We start from the raw sequence: 20,437 nt of genomic DNA, 5'->3' as shown, positions 1-20,437 counted from the left end.
TTATCTGCAGTTTCTCTTTCCACAATTTCAGTTACCCACCATCAACTGCAGTCCAGAAGCAGATGATCCTCCTTCTGACGTATCGTCAGAAGGTCACTACTAACCTAATTCTATGTTACGGTGCCCATGTCATTCACCTCACTTCATCTCATCATGTAGGCATTTTGTTATGTGTTGTCACAGAAGGATGAGTGTAGTACAGTAAGACATTTAGAGAGAAAACACATTCACATAATTTTTAACAGTAGATTGTTATAATTGCTCTGTTTTATTATTAGTTATCATTAATCTCACTGTGCCTAATTTGTAACTTAAACTTTATTATCGACAGGTAGGTGTAGGCAGGAACACAGCACACATAGTGTTCAGGATCATCCAAAGTTGCAGGCATCCACCGGAAGTCTTGGCATTGACCCCCACCATGGGTAAGGGGAGACTACTGTAAAACCATTTTTAGTGCTATAAATTTCCCCCTCAACACTGCTTTAGCCTGCAGTCTGCATGTTTCAATATACTGTGTTTTTTACAAATCCAGTTCACTACATTTTTTTATTTCCCTTGAGGTATCTTCTTTGATCTGTGGATTATTTAGAAGTTTGTTCAGTTTCCAAATATTTGGGAATTTTGTTATCTTTGCATTATTGAGTTCTGGTTTGATTCTGTTATGGTCAGAGAACAGATGCTATATACTTTTCTTCTTTTCAACTTGTTGAGTTATTTTAATGGTCCTGGATATATGGACCATTTTGGCTTATATTCTGTGGTCATTAAAAAAAAAAATAAATTGTATTCTATTGTGAATGGAATATCCTGAAAATGTCAAAGAGGTCCCATTGTTGAATTTTTCTCCATCCTTCCTGATTGTCTATTCTAACAGCTGTTGAAAAGGGGGTGTTGAGATCTCCAACTATATTTATGGGTTTGTGTATTTCTCTTTGTTTTAATAGGTTTTGGTTTTCATATTTTGAAGTCTGTTTGGTTCATACACATTTAGAATTATTATGTCTTATCATTTCACTAATATATAGTGTCCTACTCTGTCCCAGATAATTTTCTTTGGTCTTAAGTCTACTTTAATATTAATATAGTCATGACTTTTTGTTTGTTTGCTTTTTTGTTAATGTTTGCATAATATATCTTTTTCTGTTCTTCACTGCCTATGTCATTATGTTTAAAGTGAGTTTCTTACCGATAGCATATTGTTGGATCATAATTTTTTAATCCACTCTGCGAATTGGTCTTTTACTTGGTGCATATAAATCATTTACATTTATGTAATTATTAATATATTAGAGTTTAAGTCTACCCTTCCCCCCCCCCGTTCTCTGTTTTCTTTTTCCTACTTTACTGTGGATGACTTAATCCTTTTTATTTCCTTTTTGATTTATCTATGTTTTTGAGTGTCTCTCTTTGTGAAGTCCCTTTCGTGGTTGATCGAGGCGTCGCACTGCGTACCTGTAGTTTCCCACACCTTACTGGGGGTGTCATTTTGCCAGTTGAACTTCTTTGTGCCCCAGTACCCTCCCTGTGTATAATTTTCTTAAAAAGTTTCTCTACAGACATTTGGAATCGCATCAGTATATATCCTTCAAACATCAAGCATAATTTAGAAACACATGATGAGAAAATAAATCTATTTACCCACATTTTTGCTGTGTTTTTCTTCCTGCCTGATGCAGTTTCTCTTTTTATTGCTTTCTTTATATTTGGAGAACTCTGTCAGCCATTCTTTTAGTGTACGTGTGCTTGTTGTAAATTGTTTGCTTTTTGTTTTCATTTGAGAATTCTTGATTTCCCCAGTTTTGAGGGAAATGCATGTATTTGCTAGACATGAGGTTATGAGTTCATAGTCTTTTATTATTTTTTTAATTGTTATTATTTTTTAAAGTTTATTTATTTATTTTGAGAGAGCGTGAGAAAGAATCCCAAGCAGACTCCATGCTGACAGCATGGAGCTGATGTGGGGCCCTGGACTCATCAACTGTGAGATCACAACCTGAGCCAAAACCAAGAGTCAGACACTTACCTGACCAAGCCACCCAGACCCCCATTAGTTCTGTTCTTTTAACACTTGAAAAATGTGCCGTGTCTTCAAGCCTCCATGGTTTCAGATGAGAAATCCTGTCATTGAGTGAGTTTTTCCCCTATAGGTACAGTATTCTTTCTCTGAGTACTTTGAAATTTTCTCCTTTGCCTTTGGTTTTCAGAAGTTTGTGCAAGATGTTTCTTACACAAGAAATCCATCTTTGGGTTTATCCTGTTTGGGGTTTACTTAGTTTCTTTGAATCTTCAGGTTTATGTCTTTTGTCATTATTTCTGTAAGTATTTTCTTTAAGTAACTTGTCTGCTATTGTTTCTTTAAGTACTTTTCAGCATGGCTCTCTTTCCCCTCTCATTCTGGACCCTGATAACAAAAAAGTGATATCTTTTATAGTCATACAGGCTACTGAGACGATTCATTTTTTTTCCTAGTCTGTTTGCTTTTTGTTTTTCAGATTGAATAATTTCTGTTCCGTTTCCGAATTCACTGATCCTTTCCTCTGTCTTCTCCATTCTTGTTTTGATCCTATACACTGTGTTTTTCAGTTATTTTACTTTTTAGTTCAAAACTTTTCATTTGAGGTTCTCCTTTATATTTTCTGTTTCTTTGCTGAGACTTATTTGTTCATTTCTTTCAAGAGTGCTGGTAATTGTTCCCTGAAGCCTCTCACCATAGCCTCTTTCAAATATGTCAGATAATTTTTAACATCTCTGTCTTCTCAGAGCTTGCATCTGTTAACTTTTTGTATTCGGTTTATGTTCTTTCAGGTTCTTGGTATGAGGAGTGATTTTTCACTAAAACTTAGGTATTTTTGGCATAGGAGATTCTGGATCTAAACCTTTTCTTTTAGCCACTTTTCACTAATAGNGGGGGGGGGGGGGGCAGAAATCCAGGTTTTTCACTCCGCCTCCATTCCCCCCCGAGGGCGGGTAGTGGTGGGAGCTCCAGCTTCCCACGAGGCCTCTTGTGACCCTGCTCCCAGCAGCACGTCTGCGAGCCCCCTCACTGCCGGGCGGGGTGTAGCGTGGGGCTCCCCACGCTGTCCCCACTGCACCACAAGGGGTGAGGGGTCCTTGTCAGCCCCTCCTCCCAGCCGTCAGAGCGAGGCCCCTCTTTGTAGCCGAATAAGGATGGGAGTTCGTCTTTGCCGCGTGCGGTGAAGGCGGGGCCAGCGCGCTGTCTGCGGTGCTTTACAGAAGTTCTCCATGTTGGGAGCCGACCCTCTTCCTGGTCCTTTTTGGCTGGGAGAACTGACTTTTGTTGGGGCTTTTTTCCCCCTCCCCGCCCCCTGCATTTTTTGACATGTTTGAGTTTTACCCATTACTCCAGCAACCAGGCTGAGATATATGAAGCAAAAACCCCTCAGGAAACCCAGTCCTGTGTCATCCCTTCGGATCCCACCGTTCCAGCCATTCTGTCTGGTCTCCCCACCTTTCAGAGTCATCTGACATTTGTTTTATGTATAGTGTTGGGGTTTTAGTTCTAGTTAAGAGGAAGAATAGGGAAAACTAGTCTGCCTTATCTTCCTGGAATGAGAAGCCTTAAAGGACTTGTAGAGCAAATGCCGCGTTTGCAGAGGATATGACATGAGGTAGCTATTATTAAGGGGATTGCGATGATACTAAGTGAATTGACATAATGGATTTAGTTTGCGATGTTGAAAATAATTGCCTAAAGGGTCTGTGAAGGAGTGTCTGGAAGTACTCTAGGTAGAGATGATCTGAACTTGAACACCGTGGAAAGGAAACGGGAAACCCAGTTGAATTCGAGTGGTGCTCCAGAATCAGGAAGTTGGTCGGCAGTGGAGTGCCTCATAGTTCCGGGGTTAGGGATGTGCGCCACGTGATCAGGGAAATCTGGCAGATTTTTTCTTTTGTAGTATGGTGCTGTATTGCTCTACATTGATTTGACAGGTTGTAGATGTATATAATGTAGATAGTTGGGAAGGGTATTCTCGGTATTTTCCTGTGGCCAATATCCTGATAAATAGGCTGACAAAATAAATCTCATCATCTTCCCAGCTCTTCATGCAAGGGAGTTTTGAGAAGGCCTTGTCATTTTCATATACCAGATAAAGCGTATTGTCAGACTGGTGAGGTAGTGAATTTACCATGTGTATTAAAGAGGACAAAGTAGAAGAATGAGAGTTGATGGAATTTTGCTTTATTTTGAATTAATACTAGTACCTTCACCAGGCAGTTTGGTTTTTTTCTTTTCATCTGTCACTTTGTTTTTTGTTGTTGTTGTTGAAGTTTGTTTACTTTTGAGAGAGAGAGAGAGACAGCGTGAGCAGGGGAGGGTCAGAGAGAGAGGGAGATACAGACTCTGAAATAGGTTCCAGGCTCTGGGCTGGCAGTCAGCACAGAGCCCGACGCGGGGCTCGAACCCACGAACCGCGAGATCATGACCTGAGCGAAAGTCGGACGCTTAACCGACGAAGCCACCCAGGCGCCCCTTCTTTTGCTTTTGTTTCTTGAAAGTATCTCAGAATTATACATACAGATTTTGTAAAAGATCATTTCTCTTCATTTGGATTAATTCTGCCTCTGCATTCTAGCTTTTAATAGCCTTCTGAATAATGGCAAAACAGTGGTTCTGAGAATGATCTGTGTAATGTCTTGTAGAAATTTCTGTGGGAAAAGGCTGTGTGTGTATTTTTAAAGGAAGGGATGTGTCTGGGAATTTCATAAAATGTAAGTAAGTATTTTGCACACACAAGAATATTACAGAGAACTTGTTGTTTTTGTTTTTGGTTCTTAAGCTTCTGTAAATGTCCAGTCTTTCTGTCTCTGACGAGATCCAGCATGTTCAGGGTGATATGGCCGTAGACCCTGTGTCTTTGAGAAGACATGATGACCTCAGGATTACTCTCCTTCTTCAGCTTCTAAAAATCCACATTTAAACTCCACATTTCCTATAATTACTTTGTTTGAACTTTGTGAATACTGTTAACAGTATTTCACATAAGAAAATGCAAACTCTGTATCATCAAATTTATAAAAATAGGATAGACATAAAATACAGATCATCTGACACTGTTACTTTTAAATCATTTTGCTAAAGGCCTAGACTTTTTTCTTTTATTCTGGCACACTGATTTTCAAGATTAATAATAAGGCTTTGTCCATAATTTTCAGTAGATGGAAAATCAGAAATGGGAAAATTCATCTCTAGGAGTTACGGGGAGATGTACTAATAACTTAATTCTCTTTTTCAACATTGTAGTTGCTGTTTAACATTCATTCATTCGCTCTTACAGTTTATTTTGACAAGAAAATATTTTAAAGAAAGTAACCTGTTCCAACAGGACTTTTAGTTGATTTGATCTCTTAATCCAAATTGCATATTGTCTTGGTCTAATTCTGGGTATTGAAGAGTAAATGTTCATGGGATTTGAACTTTGCCTTACTTGAATGATAACATTTAAAGACAAACTTACAATTTAATACTTTTGGATCCTGAGATGGATAGGGGAATTTGAGGTGAGAATATATTCTCTCTCTTATTTTATCTGCCAAGATTTTTTTTTTTTAATATAATTTATTGTCAAATTGACTAACATACAGTGTGTAAAGTGTGCTCTTGGTTTTTGGGGTGGATTCCTGTGGGGGAATATATTCTCTACTGAAGTGGCCACTAGTGAGGCACCTGGCTGGCTCAGTCGGAAGGGCGTGTGACTTATTCTCGGGGTCATGAATTTGAGACGCAGGTTGGGTGTAGAGATTACTTAAATAAAACTTAAAAAAAAAAAAAAGTAACCACTAGTTCTTCTCCTTCTTTTTTTAATGTTTATTTTTGATAGAGAAAGAGAGAGCGTGCACAAACAGGGAGAAGGGCAGAGAGAGGGGGAGGGAGAGAATCTGAAGCAGGCTCCACACTGTCCGTGCAGAGCCTGACGTGGGGCTCAATCCTAACGAACTGTGAGATCATGACCGGAGCCAAAACCGTGAGTCTGCTGCGTAGACAGCTGAGCCACCCAGGCGCCCACCACTAGTTCTTGAATAAACAGTATTATAATGTCATTTTTGAGTAGTAGCACTAAATATTCTGCTATCCAAAATTTTACTTTATTTGCTGTTATAGTATCGACTTGATGAAACGTTTGCACTCATACATAATAGGAAAACAAAGCATCATCATTCTCACTTCCACGCCCAGATATGAATATATTCATTTTTCAGGCTCATTTTATTAAAGCAAAGCTGATCTTTGATAGAAGATGGAAGATGTGGGGATGGAGGGGAGTATCCACAGGCTCTGAGTTTCTTCCCGTCTATTCTCAGTTCCACTTGCAGTGAGTGTCACCCTTTAGAGGCCCCCCCCCTTGACGCCCAGAGCAGCGCCTTTCTCCTTTTCTCCCTGAGAACACGCCTTCCTCAAAACTCAGGCTGTCACTACTACTCTTCCATCTTTCTACACTCTTGTTTTGAACAAGTATGATACCTGAATTCTACATTCGAGATGTCTTTTATTAAAAAAATTTTTTTTAGTGTTTTATTTATTTTTGAGAGAGCCAGACAGAATGCGAGCAGTGGAGGGTCAGAGAGAGAGTGGGAGACACAGAATCCGAAACAGGCTTCAGGCTCTGAGCTGTCAGCACAGAGCCCGACGTGGGGCTCGAACCCATGAACCGTGAGATCATGACCTGAGCCGAAGTCGGACGATTAACCGACTGAGCCCCCCAGGCGCCCCGACATTTGAGATTTCTGTATTTTGTCCAGGTGAATTCTGTCAGTACCACTATCTTACCTGTCAGCAGTTTGCCTAGTTCTTTCAAGGAATAGTTTTGAAAAAATTCATTATCATGCTCTTTTTTATTAAAAACTATGTAATCAGGAATATAGTTGAAACAAGTTAAATGAGAATCCTGGACATTGTATTGATATTAAAATAATTCCTCCATGTAAATGTACCCCCAAACAACAACTTCATTCAGTAGATTAATTTCTATCCTTGTAACCCTGTGTATTTATGTATGGAGCTGTTTAACAAAATTATTTGATCTACCCTATGAAAGATAAGTAGAAATCAGAATTTAGCCTGTGGTATCAACAGAAAGCCACAGTGATTTTTGAAAATTTCAATGTCTTACTAAAATAATTTTCTTTATTCCCGGTGATTAGAGCTCATGCATCTAATCTGTAACTTATATAATCTTTGAAAGAGCATATTAGTCTGTTTAATCAGAACATAGGTACTGTTCCTGACAGAAGGTTAAAGTTTCTTGCCAGCTAAGCCAAGGCTAAGTAACAACTGGGGCATTTATTCTCCAAATATTTGTCTTTAGTCGTATTACAATTAAGGGCACCTGGGTGTCTCAGTCAGTTAAGCGTCCGACTCTTGATTTCAGTTCAGGTCACGATGCCATGGTTTGTGGGTCTGAGCTCCGCCTCAGGCTCTGTGCTGACAGTGTGGAGCCTGCTTGAGATTCTGTCCCCCTCTCTCTATTTCCCTCCTCTGCTCTCTTGCGCTCTCTCTAAATAAATAATAAAAAACCCAAAAAAACACGGTCAGTCCTGGATAGTTTAAAAAAAATAATATTCAGGTAAACAATTTACAAGCATCCTCTTTATATAATAAATTAATAGAGCATAAGCAAAATTAGATGAAAACAACAGAATTCAGTGAATACTAAAAGTTAAAGTTCCAAGAATTCCTTCATCTATCTTTTTGGGTGTTTTTTTTTTTTTTTTAAGTTATTTATTTTGAGAGAGAGCAAGTGGGGGAGTGGCAGAGAGTGTGTCAGCAGAGAACCTTGATTTCGGCTCAGGTCACGATCAGTCAGTTAACTGACCGAGCTACCCGGGCCCCCCAAGAACGCCTTCATTTAGAACATAAGGTAGAATGAAGAACTGTAACAGCTCTCAAGCAAAAATAAAATCCCAGAGTCCAGTTAAAGTAGAAATCAAAATGGAGTTCGATGGTGGTTTTCTAACAGGATTAGTTTCAGCTACGTTTAGCGGAGTGGCCCCCAGAATGGTGACTTCCACCAGATGGGGGTTTGTTTCTCTCAAGTCAGAAACCTCTGGAGCAGATAGCGAGCGACACACCGTGGAAGCCACCGCTGACCGTGGCTGCACAGTGTCCCCGGGGACCCAGCCAGGCCCTGCCGTCACGCGCGGGCTGCCACGTTCAGGGCAGCGTTTCGTTGTGTGGCTCTCAGGCGCAGCCGTCGCCTGTACCCCAGGCTCAGGAGGAGACACCGGGTGGAGGTGCAGGCGGAAGGGCTTCCTCGCGGAGCCTCCCCTCTTGAGCAGCCTTCCTGCGTGCCTCCCACGCCTGCCTCCGTCTCGCCTGCAGAACTCGGCCACGAGCACGCGAAACTGAGGGGAACGGGGGTGTGTCCGTCAGGTTGATCGTGGCGATTATTTCAGTGTGTGCTCAGGTCGCCGTGCTGTGCGCCGCTCGCAAGTCCGGCTGTCAGTTTTCCCTCAGTAAAGCTGGAAAGGGGCTTGCAGGCCCGGAACCCTAAGTGGAGGAAATAGGGGGCTGTAGCGAAGCGTATAATTGACAGTTGAAGAGACATGTGAATTTTATTCTCAGCCTCAAAAGACTTAACATGCGAAACTGTGGAGAAGTGCGTAGTAAGACCTTTACGTCAGGAGAGAACGAGACACTGTGCGCAGTTCACTGCGTGGGTCCAGTGCCTTCTTCTCCCGCCTCTTCAGTTTCTGCCGCTGTGTTTGGCCCGTATCGTTTGTGGAGGCCAAGGCCCTGGCGAAAGGCTAATGTGGTACTGATTTGACTTTGTTGTCAAATGTAACCAGTAATTAGTTTGCCATTTTTTAAAATAAAGTTTATTTTTGATAAAGGGAGAGAGAGGGCCCTGAGTGAGCAGGGGAGGGGCAGCGAGGGGGAGAGGAAATCCCACGCAGGCTTCATGCTCAGTGAGGTTGAAGTTATTTTACCTTCGTTCAAACCAAAACATGAATTATCGAAAACGCTGAATCTGATGCCTCCTGAGAGCGTGGGCTTGTGCGTCTTACAGAGACGAAGAGCGGCGGCAGTGAGAACCCTGCGTTGGTCTGTACCCACATCAGGTTGACTGGTGCTTTGCTGTTTTGAAACTTCTAGGAAGAGTGTTTCTCGGCTCCTGTGTTCTGACTAACGGGCAGCGAGGACTTTCCGTGTTCCTCGCGAAGCCTGTGACAGCCAGCCTTCTGTTGTGTTGCAGGACAGAGGTCAGATCAGGGCAGCCCCTTCAGGATGGCCTGCGTTTGTCGGAGAAGCGGCCGGGCAGGGAGCTTTCCTCACCACACCCGTCTCCAGAAGAGCCTCCGCGGAAGACCGCGCTGGCCAGTGAGGAAGCACTGCAGAAGATCTGTGCCCTTGAAAATGAACTCGCTGCCCTCAGGGCTCAGATTGCCAAGATTGTGACCCTGCAAGAGCAGCAAAGTCTCACTGCAGGTCTGTAAATCCTACACTTGCTTTCACCGCTGGGCTGGGAGTGAGGAGATGGCACTGCTTTTAAAACGTATCAGCAAGTAGCATTCATGGGCTTGTTAGAAAACCAGAGGGCCGCCCTCTCCCCAGTCGGGGCAGCACCCAGCCAGGCCCAGGTGGGTTTTGTTAAACAGTCTTGGTGCTGTCAGAAAGGATGAATTTGGAAAATACCGAAAGGCGTACGGTTGAATGAGTGCCCGTACGGACGCACCGGGAAACCTTGGGACAGTGGCACCAGATTTCTCAGCCGTGGAGCCCTCTCACCCCGGTGCTGGCAGGGTTGGGTGCACGACCTTGGCCTTGCTGGCTCCGTTTCCTGCTCTGAAATGGGTAACAGTAATCCTATCTTCGAGTCACTCTGGGAGTAAGTGTGCACATTCTGTAAGATGCTTCAGCACGAGGCAGCTCCTTCGCAGTCACGCGTCTTCCTCCGGCCCGGAGTGGACGCTGATTCGGGTCCTGAGACCCCTGGCCCGCGCCTGTTCCCCTTACTCGTGCGCACGGTTACCCTGGAGGGGAAACCGTAGCTGGAAGCCCTGGCCCGTTAACCTCGTGTTCGTGCGGAGTCCTGGCCAGACTCAGACTCCGCCCGCTCCGAAGGTTAAGGAGGAGCACCGTCCTCTGCCCCTGGGCCTCTCCTGCGCCCAGAGTTCAGTGTCACCCAGCACGGAAACCTCCAGCAGCCTGGGGACGGCGGGGACGGCCGGGGGCGAACGCCTTCGGCACCCAGTGCTTGGGAAGTGACTGTTACTTAAAGGAAATTTGCATGTGACTTTAAAAACCAGAAGTCCTGCCTTTTCTTTTAACTTTTATTTTTTTCTTTCAACTTCTAAATCGGCATTTCTCCTTTGCTTTACCTCCCTCTTCTGGCAGACTAGGAAAAGTGCTGGGAGTAGATAAATTGGAGATTTATGTTAGATGTTTTATTTATAGTGAAAATCCCTTGAGTAGAACTGTTTCATCGAGCCCCCCAATCAGTACAGTCCAACCAGCGGACAGCTGTTCTAGTCACGCAGAAGGATGGGTTGTTAGGTCCTTACTTCGTAGCCACTCTAACGCTTGGTTACTTCACGTTTTGGAAATTAAGTATAACCCCTTTCTTTCTCTTTCAGAAATTTGTTGAGTAATACATCTAAAACTTGTAATGCTTAATAAGTCCTTTATGTAAAAATTCTTAAGGTGAACCACAAATTTATCCGTTTTTTCAAATCGTTAGTATAGTCCTGAACCGTCAGACTATTGAAGGGGTTTATGTAGCACACACTTCCCCTGTAAAAGCGGCTGCAGACTGCGCGGGGGTCTGGCTGGCACGTTTGGGATTAGGTGCAGGCACTTAAGATTCTAACCAAGTAACTGAAACTTCCTTTTCTTACATAACGGAGTTTGTTTGTTTTAAGCGTCTTGATTTCAGGTATGTAAGAGTCCGCAACATAATTTCGCTGCTAAAAGTTACTTGCCTGTTACCATCAAGACTGAATGGATTTTNCTCCCCCGCCCCTCCCCCCACCAGGGCTTCACCAAAGTGTATCTGCCATCGAGCTGATAAAAGAGCGAAGAGAGAGAAAAGCCTGTGCTGGAAAGACGCTGGTTAAGAACAGTCCCCAGAAGCCAGATATGCCAAATATGCTAGAGATCCTCAGAGATATGAGCAGCGTAAAACTCCGCTCAGTAAAACGGTGAGGACACATTTACCTTAGTTCATACTTCCTTTGCTTTTTTATGTCTTGTAAAATAAAGTACTAGGCTTCTTGAGAATTTTGCTTTATTTTTATTACTTTTTTTAAGTGTTTACTTTTGAGAGAGACAGATAGCGCGAGCGCCAGCAGGGGCGGGGCAGAGAGGGAGACACCGAATCCGCAGCAGAGGCTCCAGGCTCCAGGCCGTCAGCACAGAGCCTGACGCGGGGCTCGAACCCAGGAACCGCGAGATGGTGACCTGAGCCGACGTCGGACGCTCAACCGACTGAGCCCCCCAGGCGCCCCAGAGCTTTGTTTTATAACCTGATTACCGTGAATAGTTCCAGTTTTTAGTTTAAAAAAGATGAGCCCCAGTGTCTCCTAGATAACTAAGAAGCTAGCAGACATTTTCAGGTGTTTCTACTGCACGTAAAGCCCTGGTGTGACGTCTTTACTGTTTCTGTCCAGTCNCCGACGACGACGCTCTTGAGTAGAACGGAGCGGCTCTTCTCTGGGCATCGTCGTGTTCTCTTGCTGAGCCTCACGTGTCGGGTTTCTGTCTCGCATCTCTCCGCGTGTCAGGCACCTACCGGGGGCCGGTGATGCCGAGCGGTGCATCGGAGGGCGGTCGGCACATTGAAAGTCCCCTCGGTTTCTGTTAATTTCTCCAAGGTCCGAGCAGGAGCCGAAGCCCAGGCCGGTGGACGCTGCTGACCCTGCCGCCCTGATAGCAGAGGCTCTGAAGAGGAAGTTTGCCTTTCGATACCGAAGTGATAGTCCAGGGGAAGCTGAAAAAGGAATTCCAAAGTCTGAACGAGAGGCCACCTCGGAGCCAGTGCTGGTGAGTACCAGGCCACACTGTCTCCTGGTGCAGCGTGGTAGCGACCCCGCTGCTGAGACCCTGCATCTTGTAAGGCCTTCGGCTGCGGCCTCCGCAGGAATGAGCCCCTCTCCGCAAGGAGGTTATGGAAGAACATAAAAAAGGAAGCAGAAGCCACCCCTGGCTTCACTACGTAGCATCTGCAGTGTTAAATTGTTCGTGCTGTGTTTTGTTTATACATACGCACGATGAAGCTTATAAATTCACTATAATAAAATTTCGGTGATTGAGAAATTCAAAGTAAAGGGAGATTATTTTCCCTTGGAGTCCCGGAAAGTCGCCTGGAGAGGGTGAGAATTGACCTGGGTCTTGCGAGATGCGTCAGGTCCTAGGTGGAGATCGAGCAGATCATGGGAACTTTCAGATATTAATTTTTACGTTAGCTTTACTGTCCTGTGGGATATGTGCCTAACTAGCCCGGAGAATCAGGTAGCTGAGAAATTCTAGCATCTCAGAAACTTTAGACACTGAAAAAAAGAAGCTTTGTACCTCATTCTTTTAGTCAGACAAGTAAGAATGGCCTAAAGCTCACGGTCCTAAGATGATTATAGTTTTCTTTCCTAGGAAGTAATCTGGTTACCTCTTTGCTGCGTTTCATTCTGTTGCTGTGTGACGTTTACAACAATTTGTCAATTCGTGAAGGTTTTAGGATCATCTAGGTGCTTGGGTTTTTACGCAGAACACGCCCGACCTGTGATCCGTGCTGAGGACGGGGGCGTGTCATTACTGTTACCTGAGCCGCTGTCTTTATTTATACTTTGTTTCTTTTGTAGTTTGGGCCACACATGTTGAAGTCTACAGGAAAAATGAAGGCTTTGCTTGAAAATGTTTCAACTTCCTAATGGTGAGCTGAGGAAAAACCCTCCTTGTTCCAGCCGTTGGCTTGTTAGGACTCTTTGGCTACTGGAAATCCACACTGGTTAGTAAACGCCTGAATGTAGTATTCAGTGGTCTCCTTTAAGTCTAATAAAAAAGCACTCTGTTTCTTTTTGTGAGAAGGTTCTGAAGTTTTCCGTAACATGTTTTTAATCAGTAGCCAGGATGTTTAAAGGTTTCTAGTCTTAAAAGTAATTATATAGACTTCAGAAGAAAAGGACATTGTAGATGTGAGGTTTTAATTCTTAACACTAATTTATCCGTGCAGATGTTTTATATGCATATCTTTGGGTATAAAATAGTACATAAAATGGAATGATGATGTCGGTGAGGTGGTCGGTGACCCTTGATCACTCGGCGCTGGAACAGGGCATAGCACACGTTGCTGGAGTGAGACATTTAGGAACCTTGTTGCCTTGAACAGGACTTTTACCTTAGACTCCCTCTCACATTTCCTTAGAGATGGGGGCGCAAGTAGGAACCAGATGATGATCGCTGCTGAAAATCCTGTAATGCTTTCGTTTAAAGGAAGGTCAAAGACCACGAAAGCTGCTTCCCGTCAGTGCTTATCCAGTGCTGAGAGAGAGGGTGCAGCTTTCAGACAAATCAAATTACCGAATCAAACGTGTAACAGGTGAGAAGCACCGTGTACCATCTTTTGTGTTTCCAGTTTCATAAAGGCCTCATACAGAGGGCTTCTTGCTAAGTTACTATGTACTGGAAATGGTAGCATAATGGAGTTTTAGGACTTTTTCATATTGGTCAGATGTCGTAGCTTTATAATGAAACACTGAGTAGGCGAAAGAATTTCCTGTAAGTTGTTTATCACTGTCCCAGTTGCTGTTCTGCTGAGTCACGTCGTGCAGCAAACCTTAGGTGCTACCAGAGGGTGGAGAGGCGCCCTTCTGGAGCGGTGCTTCCGCGGGCCGCCGTACGGCCACGTGCGCGTGCCTGATGGCGCTTTCTGGGCCTCTGTATTTCTGTGAAACTCAGCTATGGTTAGCGCGGTCTCCTGCCATGAGTAAATATGGGGATTTATTTAAATCTAGTAAAAAGAAATGGAGATGGGAAGAGTAGACATTTAAGTTATTGAAAATATGTGCAATGTTCTCAATATTAGGAAATGTTACTCAGCTTAAAATGGAACTGTGGCTTTACATTGTTTCTACTGTTTCATACGATTTAAAAATTCCACCTTTAAAAGAAATTCAGAAAATTTGTCTGAATTATGTATTTTGACCTCTTAAGAAATTTATATTTGTATCAGTATTGAATTTTGGCCAGTGCTCCAATTGAAGGAAGTTACTATTTTGAAATAAAGCAAATTTGTATTTTCCTTGGACCATAAGAGCCTGTCTGTCACTATTTTAATGGGTCAGAGTCTCTGATATTGTACATGTAACTTCTTTAGAATACTCTGTTTTCTGCATTCTTAGAGCGGACATCTGTTGCCACTTATTCACCGTCATTCAGTTTCTCCCACTGAACACAGTAGCCGGAGTGAAGGTGATGAGAATAGTTACATTTCATACTTGAGAGCTGAAGCTCAGAGGCGAAGGGGCTGCTCTGATTGGTCTCCTAGGATTTGACAAGTCCAGGCACCGACTGTATACACTACTGAATAGGAGTCAGAGGGCACTGCGCGTGCGAGTTATACAGCTCATACCTGTTTGTAAAACGGGAATCATTCTCCACTCCAGACACTGCCGAGATCAAATAAAATCATGATTTTTGAATGGATTCTGTGAGTGGTAGAGAGCGAAGTATGTGACTCCTTACATCATTTTACATGAGGTCACTGTACTTTCCAGGAGGCTGCTTTCTGCTAATGTCCCGCCTCCGTCCCTGCACCGCTTGGGGGCGGAGCAGAATTTAGTCTTTAGTTCTGGTTGTCTCTCCGGCCACAGAGCCTTCTGTACAGGATCCGGTCCTCGATGTATTAAATTCCCGAGTGTGCGTCGCTGGTGAAGACGACAACACGAGGTAACAACTACAGAAACACATACTTTGGAGAAAACCATTCTTCTGACAAGGTCTCCAAAATTAAAAGTTTTCTTTGTGGGATAGAATCTGGCAAATACGAGTTTAAATTTTTGGGAGGTCGTCCAGGGTGCCGAGCTCGTTGAACTAGAATCCACATAGAAAGCAAACCGGGGGCTGATTGGACAGCTTCTGAACAACAAAGGATCATGGGACCACGTGGAGGAAGGAGAGAGTAATGACAGGAAGTCCACCCCCAGCACAACAGACCGCATAGGGAAGGGTATCCTGGAGGCGAGGGGATGCAGACTTGCACGCCCTGGGGCAGAGCAAAAACACCAGTGGTTTAAAGTGCATCTAGGGCGCCTGGGGGGCTCAGTCGGTTAAGTGTCTGACTTCGGCTCAGGTCATGACCTCACGGTTTGTGGGTTCGAGCCCCGTGTTGGGCTCTGTGCTGCCAGCTCAGAGCCTGGAGCCTGTTCCAGATTCTGTATCTCCCTCTCTCTCTGACCCTCCCCTGCTCACACTGTCTCAGAAATAAACAAAACATTAAAACATTTTAAGAATAAATAGCATCTAGCCTATGAATGAAGGAGACCCATTTACCAACCTCACAGCCTCAGATAAATGGTGAGGAACGGGGGGTGGGGGGGCGACTCCGGCTGGAGCACTGGTGATTGCCCCCCTCCGTCTCGGTCGTGCAGACTGCAGCAAGTCCAGGCACGCCAGCCAGCCTGCTGGGATCCCCTCCGCGAGCTCAGGCCCCCACGAGCTCGGCCTGGGTGGTGTGCACAGGGCACACCTGGCCCCTGCCTGCTCGCGGTCCCGCTCACCGTCCGGCGTGGTCAGGCACGTGCGGTCTACGCAGGCTTCCCTACACGGGCCACTCATGCCTTCAAGCCTGGGAGAGGAAGCTGTTCTGCCCAATGTACAGAAATAGGCACCAAAAAAAAATCTACCTGGAAAGGAATGATAAATACACTCATCAGAGAAGAGCAGAGAACTTCAGCAAAGAGGAAATATTATAAACAACTGGTCAGAGCTGACGACTGTCACAAATGAAAAACACACTGGGGGAAATAAGACGCGAGGATGCAGAAGAATGGGGCGCGATCCGGGAGGGTAGGTGGAGCAGAGACTCCAAGCCAACGGCAAGGAAAGAGTTTACACAGCGCGTAGAGGTTAAGGAGCCACTGGGACAGGTGTACTGACGTGCGCGGGACGGGGTCCCAGAGGGAGAAGAGGGGAGGGAAGGAAACTCACTGGAGGAAATAACAGCCGAGAACTTTCTTAACCTGGGTAAGGAACAGACACCTAGAAAAAAGTGTGCAGCAAGAGCTACACCACAATGTATTATAATTAAAATAGAAAAAGGTAAAGATGGAAAATCTTAAAGGCAGTGAAACAGAGCCACATACAAAGGGAAACTCCCTTAAGATTACCAGTTGATTTTGCAGCAGAAATTTGGCCAGAAAGCAGTGGCAGGATAATATTTAAAATGCTGGGGCGGGGGGCTCGGTGGGTTAAGCAGCCAACTTCAGATTCTGTCTCCCCGTCTCTCTCTGCCCCTCCCCTGCTCATGCTCGGTCTCTCTCAAAAAAAATAAAAACATTTAAAACATTAAATAAAATGCTGAAAGGGGAAAACTCACAACCAAGGATATGTTACCCTGCAAGGGTGACAGTCACAGTTAAAGGAAAGNTACACCACAATGTATTATAATTAAAATAGAAAAAGGTAAAGATGGAAAATCTTAAAGGCAGTGAAACAGAGCCACATACAAAGGGAAACTCCCTTAAGATTACCAGTTGATTTTGCAGCAGAAATTTGGCCAGAAAGCAGTGGCAGGATAATATTTAAAATGCTGGGGCGGGGGGCTCGGTGGGTTAAGCAGCCAACTTCAGATTCTGTCTCCCCGTCTCTCTCTGCCCCTCCCCTGCTCATGCTCGGTCTCTCTCAAAAAAAATAAAAACATTTAAAACATTAAATAAAATGCTGAAAGGGGAAAACTCACAACCAAGAATATGTTACCCTGCAAGGGTGACAGTCACAGTTAAAGGAAAGAGTTTCCCAGACAACTAAAAGCTAAAGAAGCTCATCACCACCAAACCAGCCTTACAAAATGTTAAAGGCTCTTTGTTAAACAGAAAAGTCTGTAACTGGAAATAAAAAATATATGAGAGGAAAAAAATGTCACCGGTAAAGGCAAATACATAGTAAAGGCAGTAAAGCGGACACTTAAAAATTAGTATGAAGACTGAAGACAAAACTAGTCAAATCATAACTAAAATAGTGTAAGGGATATACAAAAATGTCAGTTGAAAGGTCAAAACCACAAGATGTAGGGGGCGGGGAATAAATATCAGTGCTTTTGGGGCCCCTGGGTGTCTGACTCTGGCTCAGGTCATGATCTCACAGTTCACAAGTTCGAGCTCCACGTCAGGCTCTGTGCTGACAGCTCAGAGCCTGGAGCTGCTTCGGATTCTGTGTCTCCCTCTCTCTTTGCCCCTCCCCCGCCCACGCTCTGTCTCAAAAATAAAAACATTACAAAAAAATTTTTTTAATTAGTGCTTTTAGGATGTGTTTGAACTTAAGCAATTATCAGGTTAAAATAGACCAGTGTGTATATAGGTCAATATATATGAACCTCCTGGAAACCAGAAACCAAAACCTACAATAGATGCACAAAAAATAAAGGAACTCAAACATCGCAGAAAATCATCAAACCAAAAGGGAAGAGACCGAGAGAAGGAACAGAGGAGAACTACAAAAACAACTAGAAAACAATGAACAAAATGGCAATAAGTACTCACCGATAATCACCTTAAGTGCAAATGAACCTAAAACCTAAAACCGGTAAGTGAGTGGGAGTATTAATTACTTTGACTACCAGGAGCTGCAGCCCAGAGTCTCTAAATTGTTAGGAAGTAGTTTTAAAGAGGAGAAGCACGGAGATGCCGAGTCCTCCAAGCACACACTATTTCCAAACCAGCGTCAGCCCCTCTGAGTGGGGCTGATTGTCAACTGAAATGAAGTTCACCTGTGATGTTTGTTCATCTGACCCACTGTCTGCCAGAATGTAGCAAATATATTAATAAATGTTGCATTTGGTTGGAAAAATGTAAATGAACTAAATGTTTTAATCAAAAGACATGGGGTGGCTGAATGGATTTTAGAAAGATCCATCTATATATATGCTGCCTACTTATCTACTGTAAGTGAGGGGATGAAAAAACTTATTCCGTACAAATAGAAATAGAACGCTGGTGTAACAATACACACATCACAAAATAGATAACAGTGTAACCAAAGGGCATTACCTAATGACAAAGCCTGATCCGAGAAGAGGATACATATTAGATGTCTAGGCAGCCAACACAGGAGCACGTAAATAGATAAAGCAAAGTATTAACAGACATAGACATAGAGAAATTAACAGTAATACTTTAATAGTAGGGGACATTAATACCTCACATCGATGGACAGGTCATCCAGACAAAAAATTCAGATAACATTGGCTTTAAATGACACATTAGACCAGATGGACTTAATAATAGATATATACAGAATTTTCCATCCCCCAAAATAAAGAATACAGATTCTTTTCAAGTGTACACAGGACATTCTCCAGGACAGATCACATGTTAGGCCACAAAACAACTCTCAATAAATTCAAGAAGACTGAAATCATATCAGGTATCTCTTTTCTGGCCACAACAGTATAAAACTAGAAATCAACTACAAGAAGAAAACAAACACATGAAGACTAAAAAATGTTACTAAACAAATAATAAGTCAATGAAGAAATCAAAGAGGAAATTAAAAACACCCTGAGACCAATGAAAACCAAAACAACTTTCCAAACGCCATGTGATGCGGCAAAAAGTTCTATGAGGGAAGTTCATAGCAACATAGGCCTACCTCAAGAAACCAGAGAAATCTCAAGTAAACAACCTAGCTTTATATCTAAAGTAAGTAGAAGAAAGGAAATAATAAAGATCAGAGGCCAGTATTACCCTGATAACAAAAGCAGACAAACCACAAGAAAAGAAAATTACAGGCCAATATCCTCAATACACAGATGCAAAAATCCTCAACAAAGCGTTAGCAAACAGAACTCAGTATGTTAAAAGGTCAAACACCACATCCAACGGGATTTCTTCCAGGGATGCAACGATGATTAACAGGTGGAAGGCAAGCAAGGTGATACCGTTTTCACAAAAACGAGCATGGGGGCCCCAGGGAGGCTCAGTTGGGCTCAGGTCACCATCTCATGGTTCCTGAGTTCGAGCCCCGCATTGAGCTTGTTGCTGTCCGTGCAGAGCCTGCCGAGGATCCTCTGTCCCCCCGTCTCAGCCCCTCCCGTTTGTGCTCTCTCCCAAAAATAAACATTTTTAAAAATGATAAAAATTGTATGATTATCTCGACAGATGGCAGAAAAAAACCATCTGACAATTTGATAACAAAGTGGGTGTGGAAGGAACACATCTAAACATAATAAAAGCCATATATGACACACCGACAGGTAACATTATACTCAGCAGTCTTCTAAGAACGAGAACGAGACAGGGATGCCCACTCTCACCACTTTTATTCAACAGAGTATTGGGAATTCTAGCTATCGAAGTCAGGAAAGAAAAAGGCATCCAAATAGGAAAAGCAAAACTCACTATTTGCAGTTAACATACTGTACATAAAAAGTCCTGAAGACCACCAAAATTCATATATCACAACTATAAATGAATTTAGTCAAGAAGCAGTCTAGAAAATTAACATACAGAAATCAGTTGCAGTTCTATATGAGGAGTTTTCAGAAAAAAATTAAGAAAATAATCCCACCTATAATTGCATCACAAAATACTTGGGAACAAATTTAAAGAGGTGAAAATCTCCTACCCTGAAAACCAAAAGACACTGATGAAAGAAACTGAAGACGACACATACCCAATGCCTATGGATTACAAGAATTAACGTTGTTAAAATGTCCATACTACCCAAAACAATCTACAGACCCACAGCAATCACTATCCAAATACCAACAGCATTTTTCAGAGAACTAAAATAATCCTAAGATTTGTATGGAAACACAAAGCAATCTTAAGAACAAGAAAGCTGGAGGCATCACACGGACTTCAAACCTTATTACAAAACTCTACGGGTGCCTGGGTGGCTCAGTCGGCTAAGTGTTTGACTTCGGCTCAGGTCATGATCACACGGTTCATGGGTTCAAGCCCCGCATCGGGCTCTGTGCCGACAGCTCAGAGCCTGGAGCCTGTTTCAGATTCTGTGTCTCCCTCTCTCCCTGACCGTCCCCCACTTGCACTGTCTCTCTCTCTCTGTCTCAAAAATAAATTTAAAAAATTAAAAAAAAAAACAACTCTAGTAACTAAAACAGCATAATATTGGCATAAAAACAGACATAGGTTAATGAAACAGAATAAAGAGCCCAAAAATAAATCCAGGCACATAGGGTTAATTAATCTATGACAGAGGAGACAAGGATGCACATCTTCATGGTGTTTGGAAAACTGGACCACTATT

At 43.3% G+C, this 20,437-nt stretch overlaps 1 protein-coding gene across 1 annotated transcript in view; it reads left to right on the top strand.

The window, feature by feature from the left end:
- MTFR1 (mitochondrial fission regulator 1) overlaps positions 1 to 14,258 on the top strand; it is a 62,473-nt gene extending 48,215 nt beyond the window's left edge. Inside the window, exons 5-9 of the mRNA XM_077751827.1 lie at positions 9,216 to 9,452; positions 9,880 to 10,224; positions 10,966 to 11,160; positions 11,833 to 12,001; positions 12,814 to 14,258. Coding sequence (XP_077607953.1) covers positions 9,216 to 9,452; positions 9,880 to 10,224; positions 10,966 to 11,160; positions 11,833 to 12,001; positions 12,814 to 12,882 — 1,015 coding nt within the window. The 3' untranslated portion in view covers positions 12,883 to 14,258. The remainder of the gene's footprint in view (positions 1 to 9,215; positions 9,453 to 9,879; positions 10,225 to 10,965; positions 11,161 to 11,832; positions 12,002 to 12,813) is intronic.
- The last annotated feature ends 6,179 nt before the right edge of the window (positions 14,259 to 20,437 follow it).

The sequence above is a fragment of the Crocuta crocuta genome, unplaced genomic scaffold (genome assembly GCF_008692635.1).
Source record: "Crocuta crocuta isolate KB4526 unplaced genomic scaffold, BGI_CrCroc_1.0 scaffold20, whole genome shotgun sequence".
Taxonomy (NCBI): Eukaryota; Metazoa; Chordata; class Mammalia; order Carnivora; family Hyaenidae; genus Crocuta; species Crocuta crocuta.
This window is presented reverse-complemented; position numbering and strand designations above follow the sequence as displayed.